Source organism: Crocodylus porosus, unplaced genomic scaffold, assembly GCF_001723895.1.
Source record: "Crocodylus porosus isolate Cpor-Errol unplaced genomic scaffold, CroPor_comp1, whole genome shotgun sequence".
In the NCBI taxonomy this organism is placed as follows: domain Eukaryota; kingdom Metazoa; phylum Chordata; order Crocodylia; family Crocodylidae; genus Crocodylus; species Crocodylus porosus.
This window is the reverse complement of record NW_017728918.1, coordinates 45,792,730-45,808,997: the sequence shown is the minus strand read 5'-3', so window position 1 is coordinate 45,808,997 and position 16,268 is coordinate 45,792,730. Positions and strand designations below refer to the sequence as shown.

The window sequence follows — 16,268 nt, the reverse complement described above, 5'->3', positions numbered from 1 at the left end:
CTGTGTTTTTTGGATCATTTGTTACTACAGCTCAGTAATTTACTGTGCATCTAAAAAATGGAAATTAATCAATTAAATGATGTTGCATTGCTGCATCAGCAAAGAATCATAGAGAATTAGGACTGAAAGGGACATCCAGAGGTCATTTAGTCTAAGCCCCTGCCTGAGGTAGGATCATCCCTATCCAAATCATCCCATACAACCACAGTCTAAACTCTACATAAGACTACCCTCAGCCCTGACACAACATAGACCTAACACCCTAACCTGCCACAGGTAAAGCAGGGAAATCATGGCAGCCAATGTCCTGCTTTGATAAAATGGTGTTAGTACATGCTAAAGAGGTTCCAGATAGAAGGCCATGCCCCTTACTACAGAGGAAGGCAAAACCCCCTACAATCCATACCAATTTGACCATGGCTAAAATTTCTTCCTGACCCTAAATATGGCAATTGGTCTGACCTTGAGGGGAGGGTCAAGACCCTCTAGCCAGGAACCTCAGGCGTTAGCAGGAGAATCGGCACACCCCAGTTCAAGTCTCCAGTGAAGAATTTGTGCTCAGGACAGACTAAGCCAACAAAGGATGGCAGAAAAGAATTACTGCTTTCTGCATTTTACAGAAGGGGAACTGAGACAAAGAGAGATTAAGTGATTTGGCCAAGGTCATTCTGGGGAGTCTGCAAGAGAGGGATAATCAATGTCAAGGACCATCTCCCTGCATTCTCTTTCATGATTCTAATCATTTAAAGACTAGCCAGCCATAGAAATTATCTCCCATGTCCTGTTTTAAGTATGCTTTCCATCAGCTAGAGTATTACTTCTGGTTATATTGTAACATGACACTAACCAAAGTCTGGAACCTGAAGGCTCATGTGTATGTCTCACCACTGTCTTTTCTAGTGATTTTAAAAGGCATAGAGGGCACTCATTAGAGGCAGGGAAAAACTCTTTAAGGCACATACACATGTATAGTATATATCTTGGTAAAATGAAAATGCATGGTGTTTGTAGCTGCAATAGCATATTCTTCCCAATTTAAATTTAAAAAACCATCAAAATGTCAGTTTTTCAGCAGTTTCATCCATTTGTGCAGCTATTGTCTCCAATCCTTTTTACGTGTATTTATACCCTTCCTTTTAATCTCAGATTAATTGCATACCCAAGTATTTGCAGGTTTGGAGAGTATAGTATAGTAAAATATCTTATATTAGGTTCAAACTAAATATACATTTATTTATTTACATTTTTTTACTAAATGACTCTGTTATACAGAATATGAGGTCAGAATAAAGAATTTCTCATAAAGAAATGTACACACCAGTAATGGCTTGTTAAGCTCATTTTTTTCAGTAAAGACAGATACGGTGGTTTCAGCCTGAAGAGGGGAGGGGGAAGCAACTACAAAAGATGACCTAACTGAATGTGCTGTTTCTTTGAAATTATTACTACCCTGGTAGTCAAGCCATAGTAGATTAATAGAACATGTATGCAGACTGAAAATACAAGGGAAAACTGGATATGCAGGCTTAAGCCTTTTAATTCCCTGATTTCAGCCTTGAAGGCAGTAGAGTACATCTGTTTAACATCTTACAGTTACAGGTTTCTTTCCTAAAGTCCCCTATTGAACCTCCTTTTTTTGCTTTACTCTTAGCTAGTCTTTTCACCCTTCACCCATGATACTTTTTAACTGACTCATCTATTTGGTTTGTTACTTTCTTCTTTTTTTGTTTGTTTCTGACAGTTTATTAACTGCCTAAAAGATAGATGTTATTTGATATCTCTATATTTTGGAAGGTCTGGGGTCAGTGTAGCTGGACACATGTATTTGTGAAGCAATGAATGCTGAAAAAGACAACCATCTGTGGGCTTTCTCAATGTGTTTACTTGTCTTTGTGACTCAGAAAGTAGGACAATCTGTAGTAATTTTCCTTTATATGGTAACAGTAGCCACAGTGCAAATCAAATAGAAATATTTGGCACCCCTGTTTCACAGAGCTTGCTATCCTGGCCTTTACATCCTCTGGGATACCTCCTGTGTGTGTCTTTCACTCAGTCCTCTTTGATAATTCATCTTAATCGGCTTTAAGGCATTGAGACCACATGTACGGATTCACTTCATTATCACTGAGGCACTGCTGCTTCACAGTCCCAAATAAGTTAGAGACAGAAATCTTCCCCTCGCTCCCCACTTGGAGAATTCTGTTCCACACAGTCAGTAAATTCTGGTTAACATGCAGGTCTTGATCTAGAAGGAATTCTCTTAATATGCTGGGGACAGCATCTGGCATCCTGAAAAGCCACTGCAGAGCCTGTAAATATCCAGGGTTAAATTAAACTTAGGCTTCACCAACTTAGTCTCTGTGTTTTCCAAACTAATGCAACTAGGCATACCTAAAGATTCTCTTTCCAAGCAAACATATAGGCTGCTGTAATATGTTCTAATGTAGCGTAAATGTTCTAATAAGACTTTGATCCTGAACAGAAAGATACCTACCTTAACAAGTGTCTCCCTAACCTATGGCAGTATAGACTTCACTGTAAAGTACCAGCAGTAGTTCCTATTCCTCCATAAATAGCCTTGTGGTTAGAGCACTTCCCCATCACATGGAAGGACCTGGGTCCCATTAGGGAGTTTGAGAAACAACCCAGTTTCTACAGTAAAAAGACCCTGTCTGTTGATTATACTGAAGGCCTCCATCAAATCAATGAAGGCTATGTACAGTAGTATTGAGAATTGGTCTAGTATTCTGGGAAAACATGGAATTGGTAATATGAATGAAAATGGCTAGCAAATGTTAGAACCCTATGCACATCAAGATCTATGTGTTATCAACATCGGCTTCGCTGGGAAAATCACAAGAAAGACATTGTGGAAACATCCAAGATCAAGGCACTATTACCAATGAGATGTAGTACTGACCAGGCACAACCACCTGAAAAATAGATCACTAGTCACTACCTAAACATTAAAATTTAGGCTGAACAAGACACAGGAAAATGTACTCTAAAAACTAAAATTGCTTAGGGAAGGGGGATAGTCTAGATAAGTGAACATGTTAGGGACTCCTGTGTGTTGTGGCCAATTTAAGTCACTTAACCAGTGAATTCTGGCCAACAGTGTATCTGGCTTTGGAAGACGCACCTCAGGGAAAAGAGCAGGTATAGAAGTTAATATGAAGAATCATCTTAAAGAAGGATGACACGTTTGATGATAGTACAGCTGGAAGAAAAGGTGTATCATTGGGTTAACTTTTGCTTCATTAATATTCAGCTGTCATTGCACTTCTTTGAGACAGGCATGTTATATTAGCCCGGAGACCAGTCCTACAAATGGTGGCTTTCAGACAGAGGATTGGAAATGCATTTTAAGATACCTTTCCCCCATAATCTGACTTGTCCTGTGCGTTCCTTAGCTAGACTTAAAAATCCAACCTTTTTCTAACTAAAGTCTGCCTGAGTGAAGACTGAGCAAGAATAGAGATAGAATCTTAGAATTTAGTCTGATAAGTAAATAACAATTAAGGGAAACATTTGGTAACTTCCTCTTTATTTCTTTTAGATGACATTGTGGGCATATATGACAATTTATCCAAGTCTGTGAATGAACGGAATGAGAAGCTCCAGATAACTTTAACACGGTCACTTAGTGTGCAAGATGGTTTGGATGAAATGCTTGATTGGATGGAAGGTGTTGAAAAGAGTCTTGAAGAACAAAGGCAAGTGCCTTTGAATTCATCGGTTCTTCAGGATGTCATTAGCAAAAGTATGGTAAGTAACATTTTCGAAAGAAATACTTCCATACTAAATCAGATAATGCTTAAAGAATTTCAAGATGTAATTTAAATAACAACTTTACACCTTAAATGAATGAAAGTGTTTAGTGCTTATAGTCAGAAGTACTGGAAAAAATACAAGGACAAATTCACATCTTAATGACTCTAGTGCAGTTACACTGATTTACATCTGCTGAGGATTTACCTGTATTAAATTATTACCTTATAGCAGCAGTCTTCAGACTTCCTAAAGTCCCTTTTGCTGCAGAATCTCTACCTCTGTTCTAAATACTGGCATGGAGCCAGGCAACCTGGCCCCAAAATGGCAGTGCACTGCCTCCCAGCTCACTCTGTCATTACCCCCAATCTCTGTGCAGAACTCCAGATGACCTGTCATCAAATCCAAGAGTTCAGCAGAACACATCTTGAAAACCACTGCTGTGTACAGTAAACCTGAGTTAGCAGTTCATTTCTTATGATCCCATTAGAAGCACAACACAATCACTTTTGCTCATTTCAGATGCTGGACCAAGATATTGCAGGACGTCACAGCAGCATAAATGCCATGAATGAGAAAGTGAAGACATTTATGGAAACAGCAGATTCATCCACTGCATCCTCTCTGCAAGCTAAAATGAATGAGCTTTCTGTACGGTTTTCAGAAGCAAGTAGGAAACACAAAGGAAAACTTGCAAAGATGGAGGAGTTGAAGACCAAAGTGGAGTTGTTTGAAAATCTGTCAGAAAAACTGCAGTCATTTTTAGATGAGAAAATTCAGACTCTCAATGAGACTGATGCTCCAAGAAAAAATGTTACTGAAGTCTCTCAGTATATGCAGGTACCGTACATCTCCATAGTATAGATTTCTACTCTTACTCATAGAGGAGTAGTACATCAATATACCAAGCTGATTTCCAAACTTTTGTAGAACTAAGACTTAAGGATTGAATTTTGAAAAACTGTTCACAAAGTCTAATATAGAAGGTAATTGATAACAATTAAGGAACAGTTGATTAATATGAAATACACTTTCTATTATTTTTTCAGGAAACTAGTATAGAGATAGCACATCATAAGCAAGATCTTGAAGTTGTACAACAACTCCTTGAAGAACTTTCTGTTCATGGTCTCCCTGGGGACAAAGCACTGGTATCAGAAAAAGTAAATTCCTTGTCAAAGAAATTCAAGGAAGTTGAGGAGACTGTGAAGGAAAAGTAAGTACCATAACCATTACTTTATTTTCACTTTATATGCAACCAAAACAATATGTGTTTGATTATGACTGTTATGCTTTTGTATGCACATATGCTTGGTGCTGTTTATGAAAGAGAGACCTTTAGTTTGACAGCATATTGTAAGCTCTTTGAGGGTAAATGTTTCAAAAGGGGAAAAGAAATCAACTCTTTTCCCTTTTTGCAGCTGTCCTGCTTGTGCTAAGTATAACCACTTATCTGCTTCTTAGGTGGAATACAAAGTACTGCTTTGTAGGTTGCTCTAATGGTTTGATACCAAGACAAAACTAGAATCAGATGCAGGGTGATGAAGAATTTAACTCATGAGAAAATGGATTTGCCAAATGCTGCTCATACTTACAAATTAATTTTATAGGAACAGATTAATGAGATTAATACTCATACACCCTTGGTCCTGATTCAGTCCATAAACTGGAAGCCAATCGCATTTTGGGGCACATAAAATCCCCTCATATGATATTATGTGCAGAATGATATAATAAAATGTAGTCATCTCATCAGCTATGGTCTCTTTTAATTTGTGCATGTGATTGATGGGAGCGATAATGTGGAGTCTGGATAATTTTTGGATAGGACCCAGTGTATGTTAATTTAATGGCATGATGGGATCCATTCCCTGATCCCAACAATTGTACCTCCTGTCATGCCACACATGCATGGTAGGAGGGGCGATTTTTGGGATCAGGGCATCAAATTCCGATCATACTTTGTTTGCTAATGTTGGTGGATTCTTGGATCATGTATGGCTGCAGGTGGTAGGCTTTACGAGTGCCCCTCACAGGGGAGCTAATTGATTTTACACTGTGGCAAGTTCACAGTTGTGCCTACAGCCATAAATGTAATTGTGTGTTAATTTCACTATATATACAATATGTGCCAGGTGTCTTATATGCCAATGACTGGCACTATGAAAATGTAGGTAAATGGATCCTTGTGAAAAGTGGATTTTTAAGCATAGGTCAGTCGTGATTGCTAAGATACCCAAAATGTTTTGTTGATTCACTCAAGTCTCATGTTGTTATTTTGTCATGGTATCAAACCATTGGGGTTTAAGGACACGTACTGTGACAGCTTTCCTATTTAGAGCATGGTTCTCATTTATTCACAGCTTTCTCTTTATGATAGTGTTGTCAGAGACACTGTTTCTCTGATTTCTGTGTAACGTCTCTCTTTCGACCATTTCTTTTGCTGTATTGCTACAGAGGAATGAAATACCCATCTTCAAACCATGAATCTCAAAATACCTTTGCTTTTATCGCATAGGATTGTTTACTTAGTTCATCAATACTACTGCAATATCACTCTTGTTTTGATATAAGGCAGGGGTGGGCAATTATTTCAGCTAGAGGGCTGCTTAATGAGTTTTTGTGAGCTGTCGAGGGCCGCAAGAGTGGCTCTGCCCCTTGACAGGTACTCTGTCCCCTGGTCACCATCTTGAGACCAGAAGTCCTGCCCCAACCCCTGACCTTTGCCACTGGAAGTCCTTCCCCTTGCCCTGAAGTATTCCTTTCGGGAGCAGGTGGTTGCCAACTTGGAACCAGAAAAAAACAAAACAAATCGTATACTAAATCAAACATCTACTATAACATATTTTAATTGTATTTCAAAAAATATTTTGTCCTAATTTATGTGTGTTTCCATAGTGTATATATAGAGGCAATTGTGTAATAGTTCAAAATAAAGTTTTACTCTTGTATATTGTGTGAGGCAGGTGTGGTTGGGGGTGGGTGTGTATATGGAGTGGGGTATGGGGGTGGAGGGTGGTGTAGGGTTTGTGGGGAAATGTAGGTGGGGATTGTGTAGAGGTGTGGTGGGGTGTAGGGTGTGCATGTGGAGGCCTCCCCACATATCCCCCCTTCCTGGTGCACAGCCCCTGCCACCAGCAGCAGCAGGCGGTGGACCCTCAGGGTGCTCATGTCCCATGGCAGGATGACATCCCCAGCAGCATGTGGCTCCACTCAGCCATGGCATGGGCCCCACCTTCCCACCCAACTGCAGCTTCCCCCATGTATACCACCAATTCCCTACCTGCTGCCTGGAGTGCTGCAGCAGGGACAGAAGGCGAAGCCACTGGAGGCCAGGGATGCCCAGCAGTTCCCTGGGCAGCTGCAGCAGTAGCCCTACCCAAAAGTTGTGCATGCTGGCTCTACCCAGGGACCAGGCCCTCATGCTAGAAGGGAGGAATAGGCTGCAATAGGACCTAGACAGGTTACAAGGGTGGGCGGATGAGAATAGGATGGGATTCAACACCAACAAGTGCAAAGTGATACACCTGGGGAAGAACAACCGACACCATACCTACAGGTTGGGGAACTCCCTTCTTGTCAGTACAGAGGTGGAAAAGGATCTTGGAGTCATCATTGACTCCAAGATGAACATAGGCCAGCAGTGTGGGGATGCAGTCAGGAAGGCCAGCCGCACCTTGTGATGCATCTGCAGATGCATCTCGAGCAGGTCCAAGGAGGTGATACTCCCCCTGTATATGGCACTGGTCAGGCCGCAGCTGGAGTACTGCGTCCAGTTCTGGGCGCCGCACTTCAAGAGGGATGTGGACAACATGGAGAGGGTCCAGAGGAGGGCCACTCGCATGATCAGTGGGCAGCAGGGCAGGCCTTATGAGGAGAGGCTACGGGACCTGAACCTGTTCAGCCTCCACAAGAGAAGGCTGAGGGGGGATCTAGTGGCCTGTTAGAAACTAGTCAGGGGGGACCAGCAGGCATTGGGGAAGTCCCTATTCCCCCGAGCACTACCAGGAGTGACCAGGAATAACAGTCACAATCTGGCAGAGGGTAGATTTAGGTTAGGTATCAGGAGGCGCTACCTCACTGTCAGGGTGGCTAGGATCTGGAACCAACTTCCAAGCGAAGTGGTACTGGCTCCTACCCTGGGGGTCTTTAACAGGAGGTTGTTTGACCCCAGTACTCTTTCCTGTCATGGCAGGGGGTCGGACTAGATGATCTACTCAGGTCCCTTCCGACCCTAGAAACTATGAAACATGGCCGAGGGTGGGAACACAGCACACTGCCTCAGTGGGAGTGGGTGGGACTTGGCATCATGCAGAGCACAGCAGGGGCAGCCCTGGGCCAGTCAGGATACACTTAATTGGTGGGTGCCTACCTGCAGGCTGGATAAAATTACCTAGTGGGGCTGGATGCAGCCTGTGGGCCTTATTTTGCCTGCCCTGGATATAAGATATACGAGTTAGAAGGTAAGACAAGATGATATAATGGAGATTTCATAAGTGTTGCTTTCATGTATACTCATTATCTCACACTGGATGAATATATAGAAAATTTCTGAGTTCTCCGTTTCTTGAATTAATTGACTGTCCTGTCAAGGCAGACTATTTTACCACATATTAGAAATACTTGGGGTAGTTACCTGTACAGTAAATTCAGGGGCCTGCTTCTCTACCTATTGAGGTCAGTTGTTAAGGACTCATTGACTTCATGTCATCAGGATCAAGCCATTAATGGCTTAGTTCTCTTGATATAATTTTCAGAGCCATTGGTGGCCTCTTGTACCTAAATTTACTTGCTGTCTTTCATGGTTTAGAGAAGAGGATTTGTCATCTTGTCAGAAACAAATGGATACTTTTGAGCTACTTGTAGAATCTTTAAAGAAATGGATGGAAGAGACAACAGAAAGGATCCCAGCTGTGCAACCATCTTTGAGTACAGAGGAGTTAAAGAAACCTTTGGAAGATACTATGGTAAGGTATTGTATATAATGTGAATAATATTTAGAGCGGTTGTTAATTTTGTAACAATATGAAGTGAAAAAGTTACGCACTTTGCTTTTCATTTTCTGCTAGATCATTTCTTTTTTGTTTCTTTTGTCTTTGTCCATCTAATTTTGTTGGAGTGGGGCTTGACATGCTCTTGTTCATTATCAGGTGTTAATATTTGTTAATAATGGCTGTAGTCAGTTTCCCTTAGATTCCAGTTTGCCTCTCTGTGCCACTCTAATTTTTCCTCTGTTACTGTATGTGGTCTGCCATATCAATCTAACTATGCTGTAGTCAGAAGAATGGAACATGGGCTCTTTAGTACCACTTTGTCTTTTGATATATAGTATGGGCTGATAGCCAAAAATATTTCTGAATGGCCATGTCCATCTCTTTCTTGATGCCAAATATTCCAAATCTGAAAATTGTTTTGCTGCTTTATGAGATGTAATGAAAAAATTACATTTTCATTGTCCAGAAATTAAAAGACGAATGGTTTTCCAAAGCCCCGGAAATTCAGAAAATGAACAGCCAAGGAACATTGTTGTGCAACTTAATCAGTGCTGTGACTTCCCCTGCAAAATCACGAGCAACTGCAAAATCAGGTATGTGTTTGTGTGGTTAGCTAAACAAAATTATTTTAAAAGGGAAATAAAATAAATTGTTTTAACCCACTAAATAATTGTGAAACAATCAGTTTACTTGGTAAAATGCTTGTGAAAAGTCTTGACTGTACTGAATACAGTTTTCTTTCATGCTAAGGTCCCAAGCTGTTTGACAGGTTGCATTTACATTATGGCACCTCTACATTGCCAGCACTGTATAGTACAATTGAGAATGAGACACCAGAGGCCTAGATTTATTCAGAAAACATGCCTAAAATGAGCAGAGGGAAATCTTTTTTCTCCACCCCTCCATTAAGCTTCTCTCCTAGATTAGATGCATCTGGAGGTGAGATAATGGCTCAGTCTATACAGCAGTTTAACTCTTGACATCTCTATTGAGTCTGCCAAGTAGTGCTAATTTAAACTAATCTTACAAACACTTCGGCACACACATACCTTTGCTGCCATGAGAAGTCCTGTTCACATCAAAGAGAACAGCTTCATGATCAGTTAAGCATATGCCTAAGTGTTCAAAGAATTGCAGTGTTTGCAATAGTTACGTGATGAGGATACTTGTCCTCTTAAAAAATGAATTGAGACCGGCACATTCATTTCACAAATGGCAGGGCACTTTGGAGCAATCAGAGCTGGAATTGAAACAACCATATAGGAGAGAAATTATTCCCTTGCCCATTATGACTTGCCTGAACTAAGCTATGCTTCCAGTTTGCTGGTTCAGCATCCCTCCTTTTCTTTTTGTTTCTTTGATTTTAAAGACAGCACATCTGCCTTGAAGATCCAAGCATACCTATTTTGACAGCTGATATACTTGGGGAGGGGGGTGCTTAAATTTTCACCGATGAAGTTAAGTGCCTAAAATGTTTACTTCTGTACATGCCCAAAGTTGCTTCCGTCTTGGACAAGCCAAAAATGTCTCAGCTTATTTGGGATCCACAAAGTAGGTGTTTGTCATCTTTGTCATCTGCAGGCCCTACTCTGGCACACTTGCTTAGACCATGCTTCACAGATATGGACTTCACTGAGTTTAGTTCAGAACTCAGCAGCCGAGGTCACTTTCATTAAGTAACACTGCCAGAGAAGGAGGTGATTAAGGTTTCCATTGTTTATATGCCTGAACTAATGGTTAGAGCATTTCCTCAGGAAATAGAAAACCTGGATTCTAGGGCCTTATCAGACTGTGGAGATTCAGCCTACATTTCCCACCTCTCAAGAGAGTGCTATAACCATTAAGGTTAAGTACAGAAGTTCAAAAAGTCTGAAGCAAAATTGATTCATCTTTGTAGATTTTTCTGAGCTGCATAGATTGACACATTGAACTCACATTGAGTGTTTGTGTGGCCAAGACAGGCAGAAGCTTGCATTTGCCCTGGCCAAGATCCTGGGGGCACCCCTAAGGCTGCTGAACCAGTTCAGTGATAGCACAGGCTTGATTGTCTGATGTCTCTACGCTCCACCGCTGATAAGACTTAGGGGCTTATGTCCAGCAGCCAGTCTCTCCCCGGCCCCTGCCTTTAAGGGAGGGGGGAAGGGAAGCACACCCCCAGGCCAGTATTGCCCCCCACATCTGGTGTCTGCACAACATAGGGAAAGCCTCCCCCCTCCCTTCCCCATCCCCCACCCCCAGACCAGCCCAGAGCCAGGCTGGGATCGCATCAGCCGTGCCCCTTCCCAGTCTTCTTCTGCTTAGGAGAAGAAGGGGGTGGGAAGATGACCTCCTTCCCCCTGCCAGGCAGTGCCCCCCTCCAGCCTGGGTCTGCCCAGCCTGGGGGGCAAAATAACCCACTAGGGGATTTTTGCTCCCTCGCAGCTTGGAGCTGGGCTTGGATTGCCTCAGCCTCACCCTTTCCCCAGCCATGTACGTATGAGGATGGGGGCAGGAAGTGAGAACACAACCCATGGCCCAGCATCGGCTCCCCAGCCAGGTTCTGCTTGCACAGGGAGGAAAGCACCCACCGGGGTTTTTCAACCCCCACAGGTGGGAGGTGGGCTGATATTCCCCAGCTATGCCCCTTCCCCAATGGATCCTTCCTCCCCACTGGGCAGATGCCAGCTATGGCGGGGCACAGTGAAGGGCAGGGGTGCGTTCCCACCACCCCCTCTCCTCCCTGAGGTGGACGCCTGGGGAAGGGGCAGGGCTGCGGCGATCCCAGCTTGGCTCTAGGTGTGACAGGGTGCAAAGCCCCCCAACCTGTGAGTGCTTATACCCATGCTGGGTGCTTATACCCCTGGCTGGGGGGACTGGTACAGGGGTAAGCGGGGAGATGGCTGGGGAGGGGGTGGACCTGGTTGCTGGGCTGCAGGGGCAGAGGGAACAAAAAGCTAACTCCTGGGTTCAGATGCCTGCTCCCAACACTGTTTCTGTTTTTTATCTAGTCACTGTTTCTGTTTTTTATCTAGTGACTCTTTAATGCAAAGTGCAGGGACCAGAACCCAGCACTTCCCTTCCAGGGAATTCACTCAGCATTGAGCTACAGTCAGGCTTCTTCTATCTTACTCTTCTTCTAGGCCCACAAATCTTACATTCTTGACTGCACAATTGCAATAGTAAGTGTGAAGGGTGCCCTCATACAGATTAGCTGGTTAAGAGTGGGAAGAAATAGTTTTGAAATCCTTCAGTCTGAAAGTCTAAAACTCAGGTTTCCCATTTTCTGAGGAAGTGCTCTAACTATTACACTATGATATAAGACTGGGGACAACTGCTTCACCCACCACCCACATTTTAAAAGGAAGGAGTGAATCAAGTCCTTATCCTGAAGGGATGATTTAGGAGCCTAAATTCAGGAGTGAATTTGGGTCCGTGAATCTAATCTTATAAAGAAGTTTAACAAAGGACTTCCCCTGAAATCTTGAACCCAGGAGAAAGGCCAGATTTGATTGATACCCCTTTCTTCAGCACTTCCCCTTAGTTGGTTAAAACATCCTCCAACTCCCTTTTCTAGGTATTTAATTCTTTCTATTGAATAAATAAGGAATTTAGGCCTCTAAGATTTATCAATTCTGGTCCTGGAGACAGACATCTAAAATTTAAGGAAGGCTGTTGAACTTACTTCTTCCTATATGATCCAATGAGGTTCAAACCTGTTGATCTTCAATGCTCATCTGCAGAAGATGGTGGGAGAATGGATATTATTTTGAGGTCAAATATTTACTAAGAGTGGAGCATATTGTTCACACTTCTCTCTGCTGAAAGTCATTGTAGTTGCATCTGGTTTTAATCACCATTATAGGGATGCAGCTATAAAAACCTGTGGAGGTTGCGCCTTGCCTCTCTTCTTAAACATCCAAATTAATACACAGTCAGCAAGCAGCAGCTGTATTTCTCCAGTATTGCAATGTCTGTCCTTACCATACAAATGCAGTACTGTGTGCACGAATAATTGGAAATGCAGAGTCTCCTTTACAAGAAATATTGTAGATTCTCTGAGTCTGAGTAGCAAGTAGGGAGGGGAAGAGTCAAGAACCTATTTCTAAGCGTGGTTGAGCAATTATTTTCTTCTTGTTTGTTTTATTCTGAGTAGTAAAAATGTAGTGTTTGATCTTGCTCTTTGATAGGAATTTTGACATTAGTTTCAGAGTTCTCCAGGCAACAGAGCATCTTATTTATAGGAGTTACCAGTTTTTCTCTCTGAACTACTTTTTCCCACCATCCCCCAGCTGCCACCCTTATGGTACTCAATTTCCAGCTGGTGGTGAAGGATGAATACAGAGCCTTCTCCAAGGCAACCATTAATTAATTCTGCTCCATTAGTTAATCTCCTTGGAGTATTCTATACATATAGAGGCCGGGGGTGAATCTTACCCTCTTTCTTAGCTCAGTCATTATGCAGTTACACTGGGGTTGTGGAAAACAGGCATATCATAGTTAAACTCCTAATCTTATTGAAACAGTTTACTGAATGATCCCACTGAAATGAGTAGGGTTACCTGTGTGAATAGCTGTTTTTCCATGATAGTAAGGGCTTTACAACATGGTCTTTATTGCAAATCCAGTTGTTCAACACTTGATCACAAGTAGGATCCAACTGACAGCCAGATTTAAAGTGACTTGCTTTGTTGAAAGTTTGCAGAGTAAAGTGCTACCCAGTGGGTGCATCTACGCATGCCATTAAGGTGACATGATAAATTGGCATTGTTCGCACCATCTGATAGTACTGCTGGGGACAGTGGAGTACTTAATTCCCCTGAAACAGAAATGTAGATGGTGACAGAAGGCTGGCTGGGGCACAAGGGTGCTAAAGTGCAGGAGCTGCCTACTGTCTACCCTCACACTTTAGCACTCATGCCCCAGCCAACCCACCACCCATCACTGCTACCCGGAGCCTGGCTGAAACTTCTGCTTCCAGGCACATTTATGCGTGCGGTCAGGACCACAGAAGTTTCAGCCAGGCTCCGGGTAGCAGTGATGGGTGGTGGTGGGGTTGGCTGGGGCATGAGAGTGCTGAAGTGTGAGGCTAGACAAGAGGCAGCCCCTGCACTTTAGCACCCTTGTGCCCCAGCCAGCCTCTGTCACCATCTACATTTGTGTTTCAGCGGACTTAAGTACTCCACTGTCCCCAGCAGTACTATCAGATGGCAGAGTTAGTTAATTTACTGCACCCTAATACTGCCACACGTGCAGATGGTGATGCTTTACAGTGGTGCTAATTAGTCAATTCTGTAGTAAAGCACATGTGTAGATGCACTCAGTGTCACCAAACATGTCAGAATCTATCCCTGAACACGTAATCCCTCTGGTTTCAATAGGACTGCATATATAGGGTTCAGATGTGCTCGTGCTTATCAGACGATACATTCTCTGATAAGAAGTAGTGTGTACCATTACAAAATGTATGAAACAAACTACTGGTAAATCAAAAATATGTATACAAAGTATGCCATGTAGAGGATATTGGATGGCATTTTAATATTATATGATATATCCTATGTTAAATATAAGAGTCATAACAACAATATTTTATGCTGTGTTTGACACCAGCATTCTTTACCTTTAAAAGAATTATGATTCTGAGATTTGGGTGGAAAAAGGCCTCAATATTAATGAATATTGGAGAAAAAAATTTCAGCTCCTGTGATCACTGTGGTCTTCATTTGTCTCTGTCACCTGCAGGTGGAACAATATTAAATGGTGAAGGAGAAGCTGCGGGTATTCAGGATTTCCCGACCAATAAAGGTGAATAGTTACTAAATAAAACCTCATAGAAAATAAATGCTAATGTCAACTAGAACAATTAAATTCAAAAAAGGGAAGAGAGAGGACCCAGGCAACTATAGGCCTGTCAGTCTTACCTCTATCCTTGGGAAACTCTTTGAGAAGATCCTCAAGGAGCACATTTGTGATGGGCCAGCTTCAGGGATGCTGCTCAAGGGCAACCAGCACGGTTTCATTAGGGGCAGGTCATGTCAGACCAACCTGATTGCCTTTTATGATCAGGTCACAAAGGCAATGGATGCAGGTGTTGCCGTGGACGTAGTCTTTCTAGACTTCAGCAAGGCCTTTGACACCGTCTCCCACCCCATCCTCCTCATTAAAAAACTAGGCGACTGGCACTGATGCCTACACAGTCAGATGGATTGCAGATTGGCTCAAGGGTCGTACTCAGAGGGTGGTGGTGGACGAGTCATATTCGACCTGGGGGGAAGTGGGCAGCGGAGTCCCCCAGGGCTCGGTCCTGGGGCCTGCGCTGTTCAATATCTTCATCAGCGATTTGGACGACGGGGTGAAATGCAACCTGTTTAAATTTGCTGATGATACCAAAATTTGGTGTGAGGTGAGCACGCTAGTAGGGAGGGAAAGACTCCAACAAGACCTGGATAGGTTACAGGAGTGGTCTGGCATAAACAGGATGCGTTTCAATACTGACAAGTGCATGGTGCTGCACTTAGGCAGTAGAAACCAGCGGCACACTTATAGAATGGGAAACTCCCTTCTTAAGAGCATGGAGGCAGAAAGGGATCCTGGAGTCATTACTGACTCCAAGATGAACATGGGCCAACAATGCGAGGTCACGGTTGGCAGGGGTAACCAGACCTTCTCGTGGTTCAAGTAGAGCCAGGGAGGTGATCCTCCCCCTCTATGCGACGCTGGTCAGGTCACAGCTGGAGTACTGCGTCCAGTTCTGTGCGCCCCATTTCAGGAGGGATGTGGACAACATTGAAAGGGTCCAGAGGAGGGCCACCTGCATGATCCAGGGACTACAGGGCAGACCCTACATTGAAGGACTGCGAGACCTAAACCTGCTCAACCTTCACAAGAGAAGGCTGAGGGGGGACCTGGTGACTGCCTATAAATTCACTGGGGGGGACCAGAAGGGTTTAGGGGAGACACTGTTTCCCCTAGCGCCCCCTGGCATGACAAGGAACAATGGACACAAATTATTAGAGAGTAGATTTAGATTAGACATCTGCAAGAACTACTTCACAGTTAGGGTGGCTAGGAGCTGGAACCAACTTCCTAGGGAAGTGGTGCTAGCTTCTACCCTGGGGCTCTTTAAGAAGAGGCTTGATGACTACCTGGCTGGACTCATTTGTGTCCGGTCTTTTCTCCCGCCCAGGCGGGGGGTCGGGCTTGAAGATCTACAAGGTCCCTTCTGACCCTACTTCTATGATTCTATGAAATTTAACTGATCTGTCTGGGATTTGCATGGAACAGTCTCTAGAAGATGAGGATAGGGATTTTTAGAGGCACTTGGGGATGAGAAACCACAAGGGCTGATCCAGGAAGGGGTTAGAAAAATGTTCCTGTCACATCAGCCAGTATTGTGCTAAGATGCCAGTGTGTTCCACATGTGGCATTTCCCATCCAGGAAAGAGCAAAGCTATTCAATCCATGTACAGCCCCTCTCCTGTTTGGCCATGCTGCTTCCATTCCAGAGTCATGTATGCGGAACTA

At 43.2% G+C, this 16,268-nt stretch overlaps 1 protein-coding gene across 15 annotated transcripts in view; it reads left to right on the top strand.

Moving 5' to 3' along the window:
• Positions 1-16,268, top strand: part of DST (dystonin) — a 478,409-nt gene that overhangs the window by 339,316 nt on the left and 122,825 nt on the right. For all 15 annotated transcript variants that reach the window (XM_019537571.1, XM_019537570.1, XM_019537564.1 and 12 more), the window contains 6 exons: positions 3,560-3,768; positions 4,294-4,611; positions 4,821-4,987; positions 8,582-8,738; positions 9,232-9,358; positions 14,487-14,549. In XM_019537571.1, coding sequence (XP_019393116.1) covers positions 3,560-3,768; positions 4,294-4,611; positions 4,821-4,987; positions 8,582-8,738; positions 9,232-9,358; positions 14,487-14,549 — 1,041 coding nt within the window. The remainder of the gene's footprint in view (positions 1-3,559; positions 3,769-4,293; positions 4,612-4,820; positions 4,988-8,581; positions 8,739-9,231; positions 9,359-14,486; positions 14,550-16,268) is intronic.